General features: G+C 42.2%; 1 protein-coding gene across 2 annotated transcripts in view; it reads right to left on the minus strand.

Moving 5' to 3' along the window:
• Nucleotides 1–2,156, minus strand: part of deptor (DEP domain containing MTOR-interacting protein) — a 28,339-nt gene extending 26,183 nt beyond the window's left edge. The window contains exons 1-2 of one of the 2 annotated variants that reach the window (XM_080040222.1): nucleotides 1,850–2,156; nucleotides 1,494–1,583 (exon numbers count right to left, since the gene is read on the minus strand). In XM_080040222.1, coding sequence (XP_079896348.1) covers nucleotides 1,494–1,583; nucleotides 1,850–1,863 — 104 coding nt within the window. In that variant the 5' untranslated portion in view covers nucleotides 1,864–2,156. Of the gene's footprint in view, nucleotides 1–1,493; nucleotides 1,587–1,849 lie in introns of both variants that reach the window. The other variant, XM_080040221.1, reaches the window with a different exon arrangement.
• Between the last annotated feature and the right edge of the window lie 12,211 nt (nucleotides 2,157–14,367).

The following is a 14,367-nucleotide window of genomic DNA, read 5'->3' on the forward strand; positions in this document are numbered from 1 at the left end:
AATGTACTTAGGCACACAGCGGCGATTTGATCCAAATGTTAACATGCTCACAATGAAAAAGGCAACATGGTGCTAAGCAATTAAGTTTACCATGATCACTTAAGTTTTATCATCTGTCTGTTTGTATCTGTCATTTGTTAATTAGCACCAAACACTGATTACAGTTGACTGATGGGAAATGTCATTGGTTTGTAGCTTTTTGTTGGCACCGCGGTTAAAGTCAAGAGTCGAGTCGATCAGAGTCACCGTCCCTCTATCTCCAGAATGGTCTTCTCATTGGAATCCATCCAATAGTAAAGTGTTATTTCAGTCTGGAGTAAAAGACGACAATGTCATCACCGTAGCCATTCTGTCAAGCTGACTGCTATGTCTGCAGAATTGGCAGAAAGAGAGAGATTGAGAGACAGAGAGCGAGACTTGTATGTCACAACCTCAAGACCTTTTCCAAGAACAGCAGAGGCAGGGGACTCAGGGACGGCCGCCTCAACCAGCCCCTCGTTCACTGACACCAGCCACACTGCCAGCTGGCAGCCTCAGTATACAGCTGTGCCAGGGACACACACACACACGCTAAACAATGTCAAACAGGGAAATACAGGCTGGTGCTAAGCAAGGGTACTCCAAAGAATGTCTCCATTAATCTCTTGGGCTGATGACTAACTTCAGAAACAGCAAAAGCTCTAACTCAGTTTATCCCATCCAGCTGGAAAACACAATTGAGTGGCGCATGAACTTGTAGTATGGTGGGGGCCTGACATTCTTGACATTGGTGCCATGCTTTACCTACTGAGTTTCTATTCATCGCTGGGAGCGTGAGCCAGCGAATGCCACCCGGGGTTACAGGGCCTTTCGTTACATTCAGAAGGTCAAAGGGTTCACCAAAACACAGCCAGAGTTAATGGTACAATTCCCTGATAGAATGACTGGGGCAGGACACGATAATGATACAGGATTAGTAGGTTGATGGTTCTCTGTGCAGCTCAAAGGGCAATGTATTACTGGAGCAATGACAATAACTCATTTGCTCAGCGCTACAAAACAGGATACTGCAGAATGTAGGGATTAAAAAAGCCTGAGGCTAAAATGTGTCTGTTACGTAGGTGAGGAGTAGCAGTGTCAGTGTGCATGTACAAATGCCTTGTTTGGCTGTGCATGCTGCAGTGAAGCAGAAACTGCCTATAGTGCTAGTTTGCACTGAGTGAGAGCCACATGCAGGATCACTGAAACGTTCTGACAACACCCACTTTTCTCGTTTTGAGGGTCATGTCATGTCCCATTTCAATCTGATTTGGGCCAGAACAATAAATTAAAAAGATGCCACACTAGGCATACAAACTAATCTAACAGGGAGGATTTACACATAGCCAGTTCCGGGTTGACTAATAATACGGTGCCTCCAACAGTTTGCAGATCATCTTGACAAAAATGTCCCAGGTTCCCAGTGTGTTGGCAGCACACCCAATGTCCTAAACGGGACCGATCGACCGACCTACCTCAGCTGTTCTCCGGTGACGAGCACCTCGGCCAGCCGCTCCAGCTCTGCAGCCTTCTTCTGCATGGTGTTCCCGATCCCGTCCATCTCCCTGCTAACACAAGACACATAGACACCCGGGGTGGAGTTGTTGCCAAACAGCCGCACACAAAGACTTCATTCAAAATGTACGAGTCTTGCATTTTTTGTGAATGAGTAAAAATGCTGTGCAGCAGAGTGTGCACCATTAGCTTTGTAGCTGATAAACACACACGAGAGGCGAACGAATGGACTGCAAAACAATAGGCGTGGAAGCATGCACACGGAGATCATTTCAGGGAATAAACAACGCGCAAACAGCTCGATGTTTTTGCTTACCGTTCAAGCAGCATGGAGAGCGAATAGATGTGTGGATCAATTACTACTTCGATGAATTAGGAGAATTATTCCCTCACAAGAAACAGGCAACAACCTTTTATATGCTATCTATGGCAACAACGCATTTAGTCAGAAGTCACAGCCCAGCCTCCAGTGTGCCAGCAGCAGCAGTCCACTTTGAGCTCCTCGAAAACCCTCCAAATATTTGCACGCCTCATCCCCGCTATAAAGCCCTAGATCTAGCGGTTCTCAGCGCGCTGCTGGGTCTGTTTGTTTGTCAATGACACACCACACGGGAATGAATGCACGTTGTCCTCCACGGTGCAGCCAGTGCCCATCCACAGAGCCCCCGCATTGGGGAGGACTCTGCTATCGTCACTGGGGGAGTTAACCGGATGGGCGGGGGATCGAGGGATACATAGTATGGGTGTGAGTGTGCTCGATTCAGACACCGCCTGGTCCAGGAAAGACTTCTAGGGATTCGGTGGGTGGGGAATCGGATGCAACTTCTGCCATCGTGGAGTTCGCACACCAATATGTATTTTGTGTGAATATGTAGGCCTACATAATCTGTTTTTTTAAATATATATATATTTGTATTCAATGAGAGCACTCTTCTTCACCTGCCTAGGTGTTATCGCCCTCCTAATATGCATTATTTTATTTCATGTTTGCAATTTAATTATAGCCTATGCGAGGATCGCTAGTTACAATCATTGTAACAATGAATACAGAGCATGACCTGCAGTTATTTTTTCTATTAAGACGCAGTTTGAGGTTTGCGCCGGGCACAGTGTAGTGATGCCAGAACGCACGGGAACAACGCTTTTTCTCTCTCCAAGTGAGGAAAAATAGAAAGTTAGCATAATCCGGTTGAATTTCATATATGGTCTGTGTGTGTGTATTGACAATTAGACCTCCGCTCTCTGTCCATGGTGCGCCAAAATGAAGTGAAGCATTGTCAATTTTCTCTACAATGTGCATATAAACGTTAGATTTAGGCGTAATAGGTTGTATTTTGGTGTTAGTGTGAGAGAGAATGCTCCAAGTACTCCTTGACACTGTTGTGTGGTTTCCCATAAATTAATTGATATGCCTTTGTTGCATAGACCATTGGTGACGGTGAGTGAGGTTTGAAGGCAAAGTCGAGATCTCGACTTTGATCTCGAGTTTGATTTTTATTTAATTTTTTCAACCAAAATTTTTTTTCATGTCCCTTGCGGGGCTCCGTAGGCTAGCCTACAGGACTACGAATCAGAAGATTCTAGGTTCGAATCCTGGTTGCTTCGATTCTTTTTCTTCTTCTAAATCAATACGAACAAATTAGGCTACTCAAAAAGGATCGGTTGCTGTTGGGACCCAGGCCGGAAGCGTTAGTGACTAAGGCAAAAAATAATATTACAACCGATTTGATTCACTCTCTAGCATCTGTATCATCTACTTAGGATGTAAGCCCACCACCATCAATGGATTTACCTGATGGCACCCCAACGACACGGCAACCGAAATGCCTCAGCATACATTGTCAGTGTCCCTCAAAGTCTGTTCAATTCAAATTTGACGTGGTATAGGCCTAGAATTGTAGGGCATAGATCAGTGGTGTCAAACATACGGCCCGCGGGCCGGAGATGATTTAATCCGGCCCGTGATTTGTAGAGCACACATTTCTGAGCATTTAAAAAAAAAGTATGTCTCTAGCCCATTTCTGTGAGGAGTTATGAATGTTTAAAGAAATAACCAAAATGCCGCTAGGGGCAGCCAAAAAAAAAAAGCACATTTGATTTTAACAACCTGGGAAATCGTAAATGGCAATCGATGTTTCCTCCAGTGCTTTATGGAAAAGTTAAAAAAAATATATACATACATTTATTTTTAGTGCTGAACAATTAATGTACTAGCAAGCGCGATGTGTCTGTGGCTCTACCAGCGCGAAACGAGCAGGAGCATGCTAGTGTGGGCCTACAAGATTTATTTCCTAATTTTCAATGCTGCTATATTTTTATGTTGGGAAAAACATATTCCAAAACGACCAATAACCTCTGTATTTAAAAAGAATTCAAACCAGTAGATAAACAGTTGTTTATTTCATTAGTGCGTATTGGCATCTTTGAGCAAAATACCCCAACATTTTTGCCACAACGCCGCACCTCCTATTCCCATGGCCAGCAGCAACCTTTACTAAGACATTTCCTGGGGGGGGGGGGGTACAGAGATCCCTTGTGATCCGTGATAATGTAGGTTACAAATGTAGGCTGAGTGATAAAGCATATTACTGAAAAACAAAGCTTAAGATTTAGAGTTGACATAGGTACATTATTTTGCCATTATTTTACTGGTCCGGCCCACTTGAGATCAGCCCTCGAACCAAAATGAGTTCGACACCCCTGGCCTAGATGATTGTATTCTACAATTATATTAACCTTGCAAAATACACTTTATGCAAGTCATTTAAGTAGCCTAGTAACCTAATCCATTATATTAAAATGCTCTTACTAGTAGCTGACATGATTTATCAGTAAAATGAACACATTTCCTATTAATTCAGGATGTTTCCTAGCAATGGAAATTATCAGAATTGATTCAGGACGAAGGGCAGTGCAAATATGATTCAGTGTTTCTCCTAGTGCTTTATGGCTAAGGCAGTCACCTTAACGATGCCAGCCCCCCGCCCTGACTACCGACCGACCGAATAAATAAACAAATAAAGTTTTAATTTTTAGTGCTGCACAATGAATGTACTAGCAAACGTGATGTGTGCTTGTGCATGGTCATAACAGCGCGAAAGGCCGCGATTTGCGGTAAATAAATTTGCACGTGTCTCAAAGCGTTTTTCTATCAGCTGCTGTGTGTGTGTATGTGTGTGTGCGGCGTGACTACAGCATGCACGCGGGAGAGTAAACAAGCAGAAGCAAGCCGACATTGAACTGCAGCACTGTTCTATGGGGATATTTAGCTGAACAGAAATAAGTGCTGTGCAATGCTAGAACAGTTATTCACCGTGGCAACACAACCAGTGGTGATTCCAGGAAATTGACAGGGTGGCCAAGGTGGGCCACAGAGCTAAAGTGGGGTGGCCATCGCACACCTGAATGAATAGCATGTGATATGCTGTACAACCAATTCAAAGATGATTTATGGCATACCCCCCCAGAAAATGTTGTTGTGTTTTTAACATGTAATCTAAGCATTCTGGTGAAGAGAATGAAGGAAAAAGTCAACATTTATTTCAGTTCAGATGAGAAGTAAAATTAGCAAGACAACATAACTTGCTAGCAGCCAGATGCCTAACAACTGGACAGAGGGACGGATGAACATTAGCTTTTGACCAAATATCTTGCTAAAAAAATAAACCTTTATATATGAAATTCTGCCCTCACTAAGAACATGTTACACTTGTTAACTACAAACTTTTATTTTTTTATTCAGATTTCAAAGATCTGCTGGGGCACGTGCCCATACACGTGCATGGGTGGCACGCGTGTCACAAGCACACTTGTGCTGTTTTCAAGACCTTTGCTGACCAGAGACCAGTTCTAGTGGCCACAGTCCTACCATTAATTTCAGGGTTCGACATAACGTATAGCCCGATGGCCCGGGGCCAGTAAAATCATATGCAGGGCAAGTTGATTGGCCAGTCACTGTCCCGCCCGGGCCAGTGACTGGCCAATCACAGTTCAGTATCTTTTTGTAGACTACCTTTTTTGTAGACTATCATGGTTCATTGAAATGCGCGTTGAGAGTCGTAATGAAAGCAGTGTTTATTTAAGACTCAATATAATAAACCTAATATTAAATATATTTTTTAATGGACAACCGATGCGTGGGCGTTTTGACAGGTGGAGCAAGAAGCGGGTGCACTCTCGCTCCGTTGGCAGAGCTGCCTACCGTCCGCCTGCGAGTCGACAAATCAATCGACTTGCTTTGCCCCCTTTCTTTCTTCCCACAGCAGAGGTTGAGGTGCAGAAAGTGATAACTGCGCTTTTCCTTTATCTGCCACCGTAATGTTACAGTATTTGCATACAAGCCCCAATGGTAATACAAATGAGAGGCGTTATTTAAACGCTGTGAATGCGTCTCCGGTGATTGTGTCGGTTGTAGACAGAAACGAACGGAGGGACTCCGCTCACTGTACAGTTCCTATAGTCGCGCAGTTTGGCACTGTGTTTTCAGGCTCGAGACATTCAATCAAATCGCGGAAGTCTTTCCCATTGAAATCGCTAACGGGGAGAATATCCCCGGTTATTATTTTAGCCACAAACCACAGTTCATCTGCGCGGCGGCTCACTCGCTGGCGAGATCACACGGTGAAACGCTGCTGTGATCGGACGAACGCATTGTGTGTTTCTAAGGTGATTTAACGTCATAGTCTCAGACGAGCGTTTAACTTATGCTGCATATTTTGCACTGCATTGTTTTTTATCAATAGTTTGAAAAAATGGTCCCACACCGGACTCTTATGTGAAGCTGACACTTCATGGAGAAGTGACACTCCTGCAGCGCGCTCACGACCAGACGTGAACTCACATACACGGTGAAATATCCCATTAAAAAAACGGCATAACCCCCTGATTTTCGTATTTCTATTCTATTTTTAAAGTCAACTTGAGCGCAAGTGGAAAACCGGTCATTCGGTCGACACATTCACATCCCTAATGCATATAGAGAAAGTAAAAAACAGCCTACCACACCACAAAGAATGATCAGACCTTCATCTCTTATTTTTTTTTTTATGTTTGAACATGACTTCTGCAGGTGAACTATTCATTAAACTGCCCAAATTCAAGAATAAAAACAATCAAAAATCATAAAATCAAACTACTGGACTTTAAAATACTGGCCGACTCTTTCAACATACTTTCAGTTGTAGGCTTCTAATTCAATATGTTTGCCTGGTTTTATATTATGTGTATGAGCAATATCAACATTTCATATAATTAACTAAAATAAAAATAACCAAATCTAAAGGGAATATCTATACTGTTACAGTATAGATATTCCCTTTAGATCTGGTTATCTTTCTTTATTTTTCTAATACAGGTATTATAATTATTGACACTAAATTATGAAGAAAAAAAAAGTGTGTGCAGGGCCAGTGAAAATATACAAGGGGCCAGTAAAACTCAGATCCACTGGCCCGGCGGGCCAGTAGGAAAAAAAAGTTATGTTGAACCCTGAATTTAGTACTTGAAAATTGCAAACTGATCTCATATCAGTGGATTGGAGTGTTTGTGTGATGAACATGGCAACTGAACTACCTATCAAAAAAGTAAAAAAAAAGTAAAAGAAATACATATTATCTCTGATACATATCAGGATAAAAAAAATAAAAATAAAAATGGGGTGGCCAGTAACATTTCAGAATCGCCACTGAACACAACCTATCTACTATCAGCTCAGAGAAAAGTCTGATTAATGCACAGTGATGGCCTGGGCAAGTTTCAGTAAGTTTACAGAAGTGTCACACTAGCTGTGTCTCAATTCAGGGGTTGCATCCTTCTAAGGACGCGGTCGATGCGGTCTATGAAGGCCATAGACCGTGAAGGCCGAACGAGCGTTGTTAAATGAGACGGTCTCCGTTTTTTTTTTTTTTAAGATATTTTTGGGGCATTTTTATGCTTTATTGATAGTGCAGAGAGATAGAGGTGAAATGGGGCAGAGAGGGGAGTGACATGCAGAGAGCGACCACGGGTGGGAATCGAACCCGGGTCTGCTGCTGGGCCCGGCCCGGGAGGGGGACGCCTTACCAACTGAGCTAAAGGCGCCCCCATTTAGTCATTTTAAGGAGAAAACACATTGTATTAATTATTTCAACCATTGAGTTATTTTTCAAACAACACTAGTGTAGGCCTACAAGATTTATTTTTTTAATTTAATTTATATTTTCAATGCTGCTTTATTTTTATGTTTTAAATTGGGAAAGACATGTTCCAAAATGACCAATAACCTCTGTATTTAAAAAGAAATCAAGCAAGTAGGCTTATAATAACCATTAATGAATTATAGGCTATCTGTGAGGACACGGAATCTTTCGGCTCCGTGAGAATGGTTACTGATTCACTCACTGCAATCAGGTGTGTGTGGCACTAATTGGCTGATTGAGCCCAGGTGTGAGGAGTTTATATATGCCCCGAGTCCCCAGTGCTCTGTGCTGCTCATTGTCTCACCCTCTGAGAGGTTCTCTCTAAAGTGGTCTCTGGGTTTAGTGTTCCAAAGAAAACTGTAGAGTTCTTTGTGTGTTTTCAGCTGCTTGGCGGTGGTTAAGTTGGTTGTTTTTGTGTTTTCTTAAAAGGAAGCCTGTGTGGCCCTTTACAGTTCTGTGTTTTTTTTGTTTTCTCCCCTTCCCCATCTTTGCAATAGCGATTAAGTGGTTATCCCTTCAAGGATAACTTTAAAGCTCCCATATTATACACTTTTCGGTACTATTGTACACCATATTATATGGTCTTAGTGGTCCCCAATACGTTTTTCTTTAATTGTTTGCTGAAAAAAACTTTCAGATAATTTATTGTACTATGCTGATGTTCAGCTAATCTCACGATGGCCTACTTTTTAAAAAGAGCTGCAGCTCCCCTCGTAAATATACAATCTTTGAGCTCCCCCCGACCCCTGTCCGGAAGCAAAGCCAGATACGCCTCGCCCTCTGTCGGGGCCGTGGACCAATAAGAAATAGGGGTGTGGGCTGCACAGTGGAAGCTTCTGGCTTTCCAGTTTGTGAGGTCAGAAACGAGGAGAATTCTGACTGGAGTATATTGGGGGGGAGGGGTGGGGGTTTCAGAAAGGGGGAGAGTGAGAAAAGGAGAGATTGTTATTTTTTTAAATATTTTGGCAGTCTCTAGGCACACCGTGGACACATGGATATGTTAGAACTAGAGGTGGGCAGATTAATTTTTTTAATCTAGATTAATCTAGATTAATTTTGGAATTAATCTAGATTAATCTAGATTAAAATGGCTCATTTGAATTCATTCATAATATGTGTGTGCTCCCTAAATAATGACTCAAAGTAAGTCTTTGAGAACGTGTTTCTCAAGCCAGGTGGCGCATCAGACCAGGGGCTCATCTCCTGTGCAGGTGCACACCTAATGCATCAAGTTAACGCGCGTGCAGAAAGAGGATGTCACGGAACTCATGTCCGTTAGCTTTTCAATATAAGACTGTCAAAATAAAAGTCCCGCAAAACAATCGTTATTTTGGGGATTAACTTCTCCGCGTGAGAAATTTGAGTTGTAGGCTAGCGTGTGAGAGTGTGAGCTGGTTGATATGAGTGTGTCTCACGGCCAAAAGGGTGAGACTTGGCAGCTCTGTCAGTTGTCAAACAAAGCGGACGGACGTGGTCTCTATAGCAACGAGATCAGCTGAGCTATCACTGATAAAAAAAAATATTGTTTCCATAATGATTTCCATAGCCTTAAGCCATAGGCTAGCCTACATGTTGTGTAATTCAGTGATTTTCAACCTTTAATGAGTCGAGGCTATGCATTGGCTTTGGCGATTTCCCTTGCCTCTTTTTTTTCTCTCCACACAAAGCTCTCCCATTGCACACACGCATGCCCCGGCCGCTTCTGAGAGCACAGACTGTTACAACTCCTACAGTAAACCAATTCCGCATTGCACAAGGTGCAAACAACCTTGGTCTTGTCGAGGTTTCCATTGGGAAGCTTCTTAAAAATACATTTTCCCTGAAGCAAACCCGGCGGCTTCCTAGCTGCATCCATGTCAGCACGTTACGTTTGATGTGGTACACAGGTGCGAAGTCGGACTCGTTCTGACTCGTGCACTACAGTGCAATTCGGCCAGGTATACATCCGCGCTAAAATAAGAGGAATAAGAGATTAACGGCGATATTTTTTTTATCGCCGATAAGAGTCTGGCGTTAACGCAGCACGTTAACGCCGTTATCGGCCCACCACTAGTTAGAACACATTTAAAAAGTGCATTTAGCATAATATGTGACCTTTAAGACACCCCTGGGTCCACACCTGCGTCCCAAACCCCCCTCTTTCCTCACACTATCGCATCAAAGTAGGCCTATTGTAGCGGAGGAAACTGATGAATGTAGCTTACCGCGCTGATTTGCTTGTATCACTGTTTTCACTTCAGAGGTGTCGGCCAGAACACCACTTATGGCCAAAAGCATCAAATTATAAGCATGAGACTAGGAGAGGAGGAGTATAGTTTATTCGCTCTTTATTTTCTTCTCTTTCACAGACACAGCAGCACACAGATCGCGGGAAAAGAACAAAGGTTTTAACTCCGCTCCTGACGAGACGTTGGAACAGCCGTTATTGCGACCCGCGAATCGCAGTCGTTAAAACATGCATAAAACTATAACTTAGAACAGCAATCTTACTCACACACGGTGATTCCACAACTCAAAGAAACATGTTCAAACTATAGAATGATCGCTACATGCACACTCGCACATCTGACCGAGCAAGAGGAGAAAAGAAACTTACTAAAAAGACTCTCCCGCCGACTGACGTCACGGCCCTAACTGACAGCTACCCACACTAAACAAAACACAACTTAACACACTGTAAGAAATACCAAACACTGTAACCTATAACTTTGGGGCCTTTTCTACACCTATTGTTCACAATAATCGCTCAACAACACCCCATCAAAAAGGGAACTGTAAAAAGTTGATTTTGCACTTAGTGCATACACATGTTAAGTGTATGGTCCATCATTAAGTAAGGGCCCTCAAGTATTGTTAGTGTAGTACAACACATGATGTTATAGCATGCAGCATTGTCATGCTTGCTCAGAAAAAAACATATGTACCGCTTTGTACTCTCCACACCAGGCGCAACAGCCTTTTTGGTTGCCCTATATCTGCCTTGTGGGAGCGTATCCTGGTAGCAAGGAGGGTACACTGTGTGACCCACGGGGAAATGATTTTGGCAGCCTCCTCCCTTGGCAGGGCTGTGGTCTTTTAATGTTAATAAAAAAGCAGTCAAGTCCTGGACTGCTTGAAAGCCCTCAACATTGTCAGGTCCAACCGAGTCCTAGAATTACAGAGCGATTAAAATCAAAAATGCATTTAAAATGATAAAATATTATAGGGGAAGGTGGGGTGATTTGTGCATTTTGGAAGTTGCAAAACCCCTTGTTTCTAGAAAACCGTGGAAGAAATTGGAAATGTGACCACATATTTAAGAAGAGCCATCCATTTGACTCATCCTGTAAAGAAGGGAGACACAAGGAATAAGATATAAGCACATTTAAGCTCAAAAAACTGTGTTTTGCCTTTCAAAGTAAAATTTCCATGATCAAGGTTTTTTGATTATTGTGTCTGAACAATTATAGACACGTTTGAAAACATTTGACACATGTTTTAGTGCTTTGGTATGCTACACTTTGAGTCTATATAGTTAGCACAATGTCAACCCTAAATTGCTGCATCATGCCTATTATCCAAAATTCTGGGGATGGGGTGATTTGTGCGCAAGGGCCTGGGTGAGTTATAAGTAAGTAAGTAAGTAAAATGTATTTATAAAAGCACATTTATGACAGTTTGCACTGTCCAAAGTGCTGTACATAGTGCATTCAGTAGGTAAACAATGAAGGTAAAATAACAATAACCAAAATAAAAGACGTAAAGCCCATACATCCACATAAACACAGATAGTAGTGCAGAGGTAAGTAAGTAGTGCAGAGGTTAATGGGGAGGAAACACCAGGGTGTACATATGGGTTTTGAGCCTTGATTTAAAGGCAGAAATGTAGGGGGAATCACATTTGTCAGGTGGCAGTTGGTTCCACAAGCACGGAGCAACTAGTGCAAAGTACATTTCTGAGAGTTGTGCCAGTGGCATGGCTGTATACGCTGGTCACCAAAAGAAAGTGATAGTCTACAGTAGCTCAGGAGAGAGTGACATCTCAATTCCACTTAACGACACCACTGATGAGAGTTCAGATGGCCAGAAAGATGATGATGGTGACTTTGTCATTGTGACACAATGACGCACAAATCACCCCACGTAGTGGGGTGATTTGTGCGACAAGACAACTTTTTTTCCGAAAGCTATATTTCTTAAACAGTTTATTCCAGATCCAAAGTTTTTATTGCCAGGGATGCACAACATCCTGAAATATATGTACATATTTGAGTTGGAGACATAACTGTCAAGGCCTCACTTTAAAATCACTTTGAGTAAAAAGTTGCACAAATCACCCCACCTTCCCCTATGCATATTAAGTAAGTAAACAGAACTTTAAATAAGTTTATGAAGTTTACAATGTTGTCAAAAACATAAACCTACATCATGACTGAGCTGATGTTGAAGGCTGTTCTTCGACCAAGCCCTGTGTGTCATGCTGGGGAGCTAAATTAGAACAAATTAAAGTTAAGAAAGAGAAAGAGAAAATGTGTGAAGATGAAGTCAGATGAAATGAACATCATAATGACTTACTTACTTCCTTTATTAAAGGTGAAGTAAGTGATTTATTTATGTTAATATAAGTGTTAAATCGCTCTTTATTCATACAGTGATCACTTACATAATGTGCGTGTTTCATAAAGCCGATCTCTCAGTCAGCTGCTCTGCATGTAATCGGCAAATAAACTTGTCGGGGGATCCCGAAATTAATATCCAATCACAAGAGAGAACGCTACAAACCGACACCCGTCTCACTCATGGTCTCACTGCCGGTGCACGCCAGAGCGACAGATGGATGAATGTTTATGCGCCTACAATGGCGGAGCAGGTAAAAATCCAATGTCTGTTTTGATGGTTTTTATCATGTTTTATCACACTTATGGATCTGAGATGATGCTAGATAACTCGCTACTTGAAGACAGCAGTGCAGTGTTTCCCCCAGCGCTTTATAGCTAAGGCGGCCGCCTTGACTACCAACCACCCAATTTCTTTTTTTTTTCTTTTTTTTTTGTGCTGCACAATTTATGTACTAGCAAGAGCGATGTGTGCTTGTGCATGGTCATAACTGCACGAAAGACCGCGATTTGCGGTAAAAAGCATGTGTCTACAAGCGTTTCTCTATCAGCTGCTCTGTGTCTGCGGCTTTGCGCGCGCGACCGTACCGCACGCGACTACGGCATGCACGCGGGAGAGTTAAACGAGCAGAAGCAAACCGACATTTAACTGGTGGCGATAATAAACGCAGTGCAGTTCTATGGGGATATTTAGCTGAACAGAAAGAAGTGCTCTGCAAAACTAGAACAGTTTAAGACTCCACATCACCGTGGGCAACACAACCTATCTATCAGCTCAGACAGCGCAGAGAAAAGTTTGAAGAATGCATGAGTGATGGCCCAGCCAAGTTTCAGTAAGTTTTTTTTTTTTTTTTGTTTTGAAGATATTTTTTTGGCATTTTTATGCTTTATTGACAGTGTAGAGAGAGTTGAAACGGGGCAGAGAGGGGAGTGACATGCAGAGAACGACCGCGGGCTGGAATCGAACCCGGGTCTGCTGCGGGCCGAGGCCCATGGAGGGGACGCCTTACCAACTGAGCTAAAGGCGCCCCATAGTTTCAGTAAGTTTACAGAAGTGCCACACTGTTACTGTCTTTGAAATGCATTTAGTCATTTTAAGGGGAAAACACATTGTATTTATTGTTTCAACTATTGAGTTATTTTTCAAACAGCATGCTAGTGTAGGCCAAGAAGATTTATTTTCTGAATTTTCAATGCTGCTTTATTTTTATGTTTTAAATTGGGAAATACATGTTCCAAAACGACCAATAACTTCTGTATTTAAAAAGAAATCAAGCAAGTAGGCTCAAAATAACCATTAATGAATTATAGGCTATCACATCACAGTAGGCCTATTGTCCACAATAATCGCACAACAGCCCCCATCCAAAAAGGAATTTGCACTTTGATGTGCATACACATGTTAAGAGTATGGTCCATTATTTGTATTTAGTGTGTCTGTATAGTATTGCACCAAAACAGTAGAAGTTTTCTTTAATTGTGCTTTGTACTGTCTGCATGTTTGCACATCATTTGTACCTGCACATAGCAACAAAATTGCACAACTGTAAGGTCAGTGTCTGTTGTATTTTTGTATTAAAATTAACAGTTGTTTATTTCTTTACTGTGCATTGGCATCTTTGAGCAAAATACCCCCAACATTTTTGCCGCGCCTCCCATGACCAGGGGCAGTGACCACCTTGACTAAGACATTTTCTGGGGGAAACACTGCAGTGCATTAATGTGGTGACGTAGGGACGAGCGAGGGGACTGCTAACTGCAGTAACTGACAGGAAGTTAGCTAAAAGAACCATTCCGCTTACAGCACCTTTAATCAGGGCACTCCATATAGATTTGTTATTGTAATGTTTCATATTAATCACAATAATTGTTACCTCTGACATTTCAATAAAAACTTACCACTATGCATAGGGGCAACCGTAAAAGCTGCAGAGAGTGCAGCTGGCGGAGCAGTGGCTGTAGGTATTCATTATTACCCATAAGCTCTCCTGCAACAATCAAAACAAATTGTCATAAGTGAATGAGCTGCCAAAAACTTAGAAAAACAAAAACAATTTACTACA

Source organism: Ammodytes marinus (assembly GCF_949987685.1).
Source record: "Ammodytes marinus genome assembly, chromosome: 13".
NCBI lineage: Eukaryota > Metazoa > Chordata > Actinopteri > Uranoscopiformes > Ammodytidae > Ammodytes > Ammodytes marinus.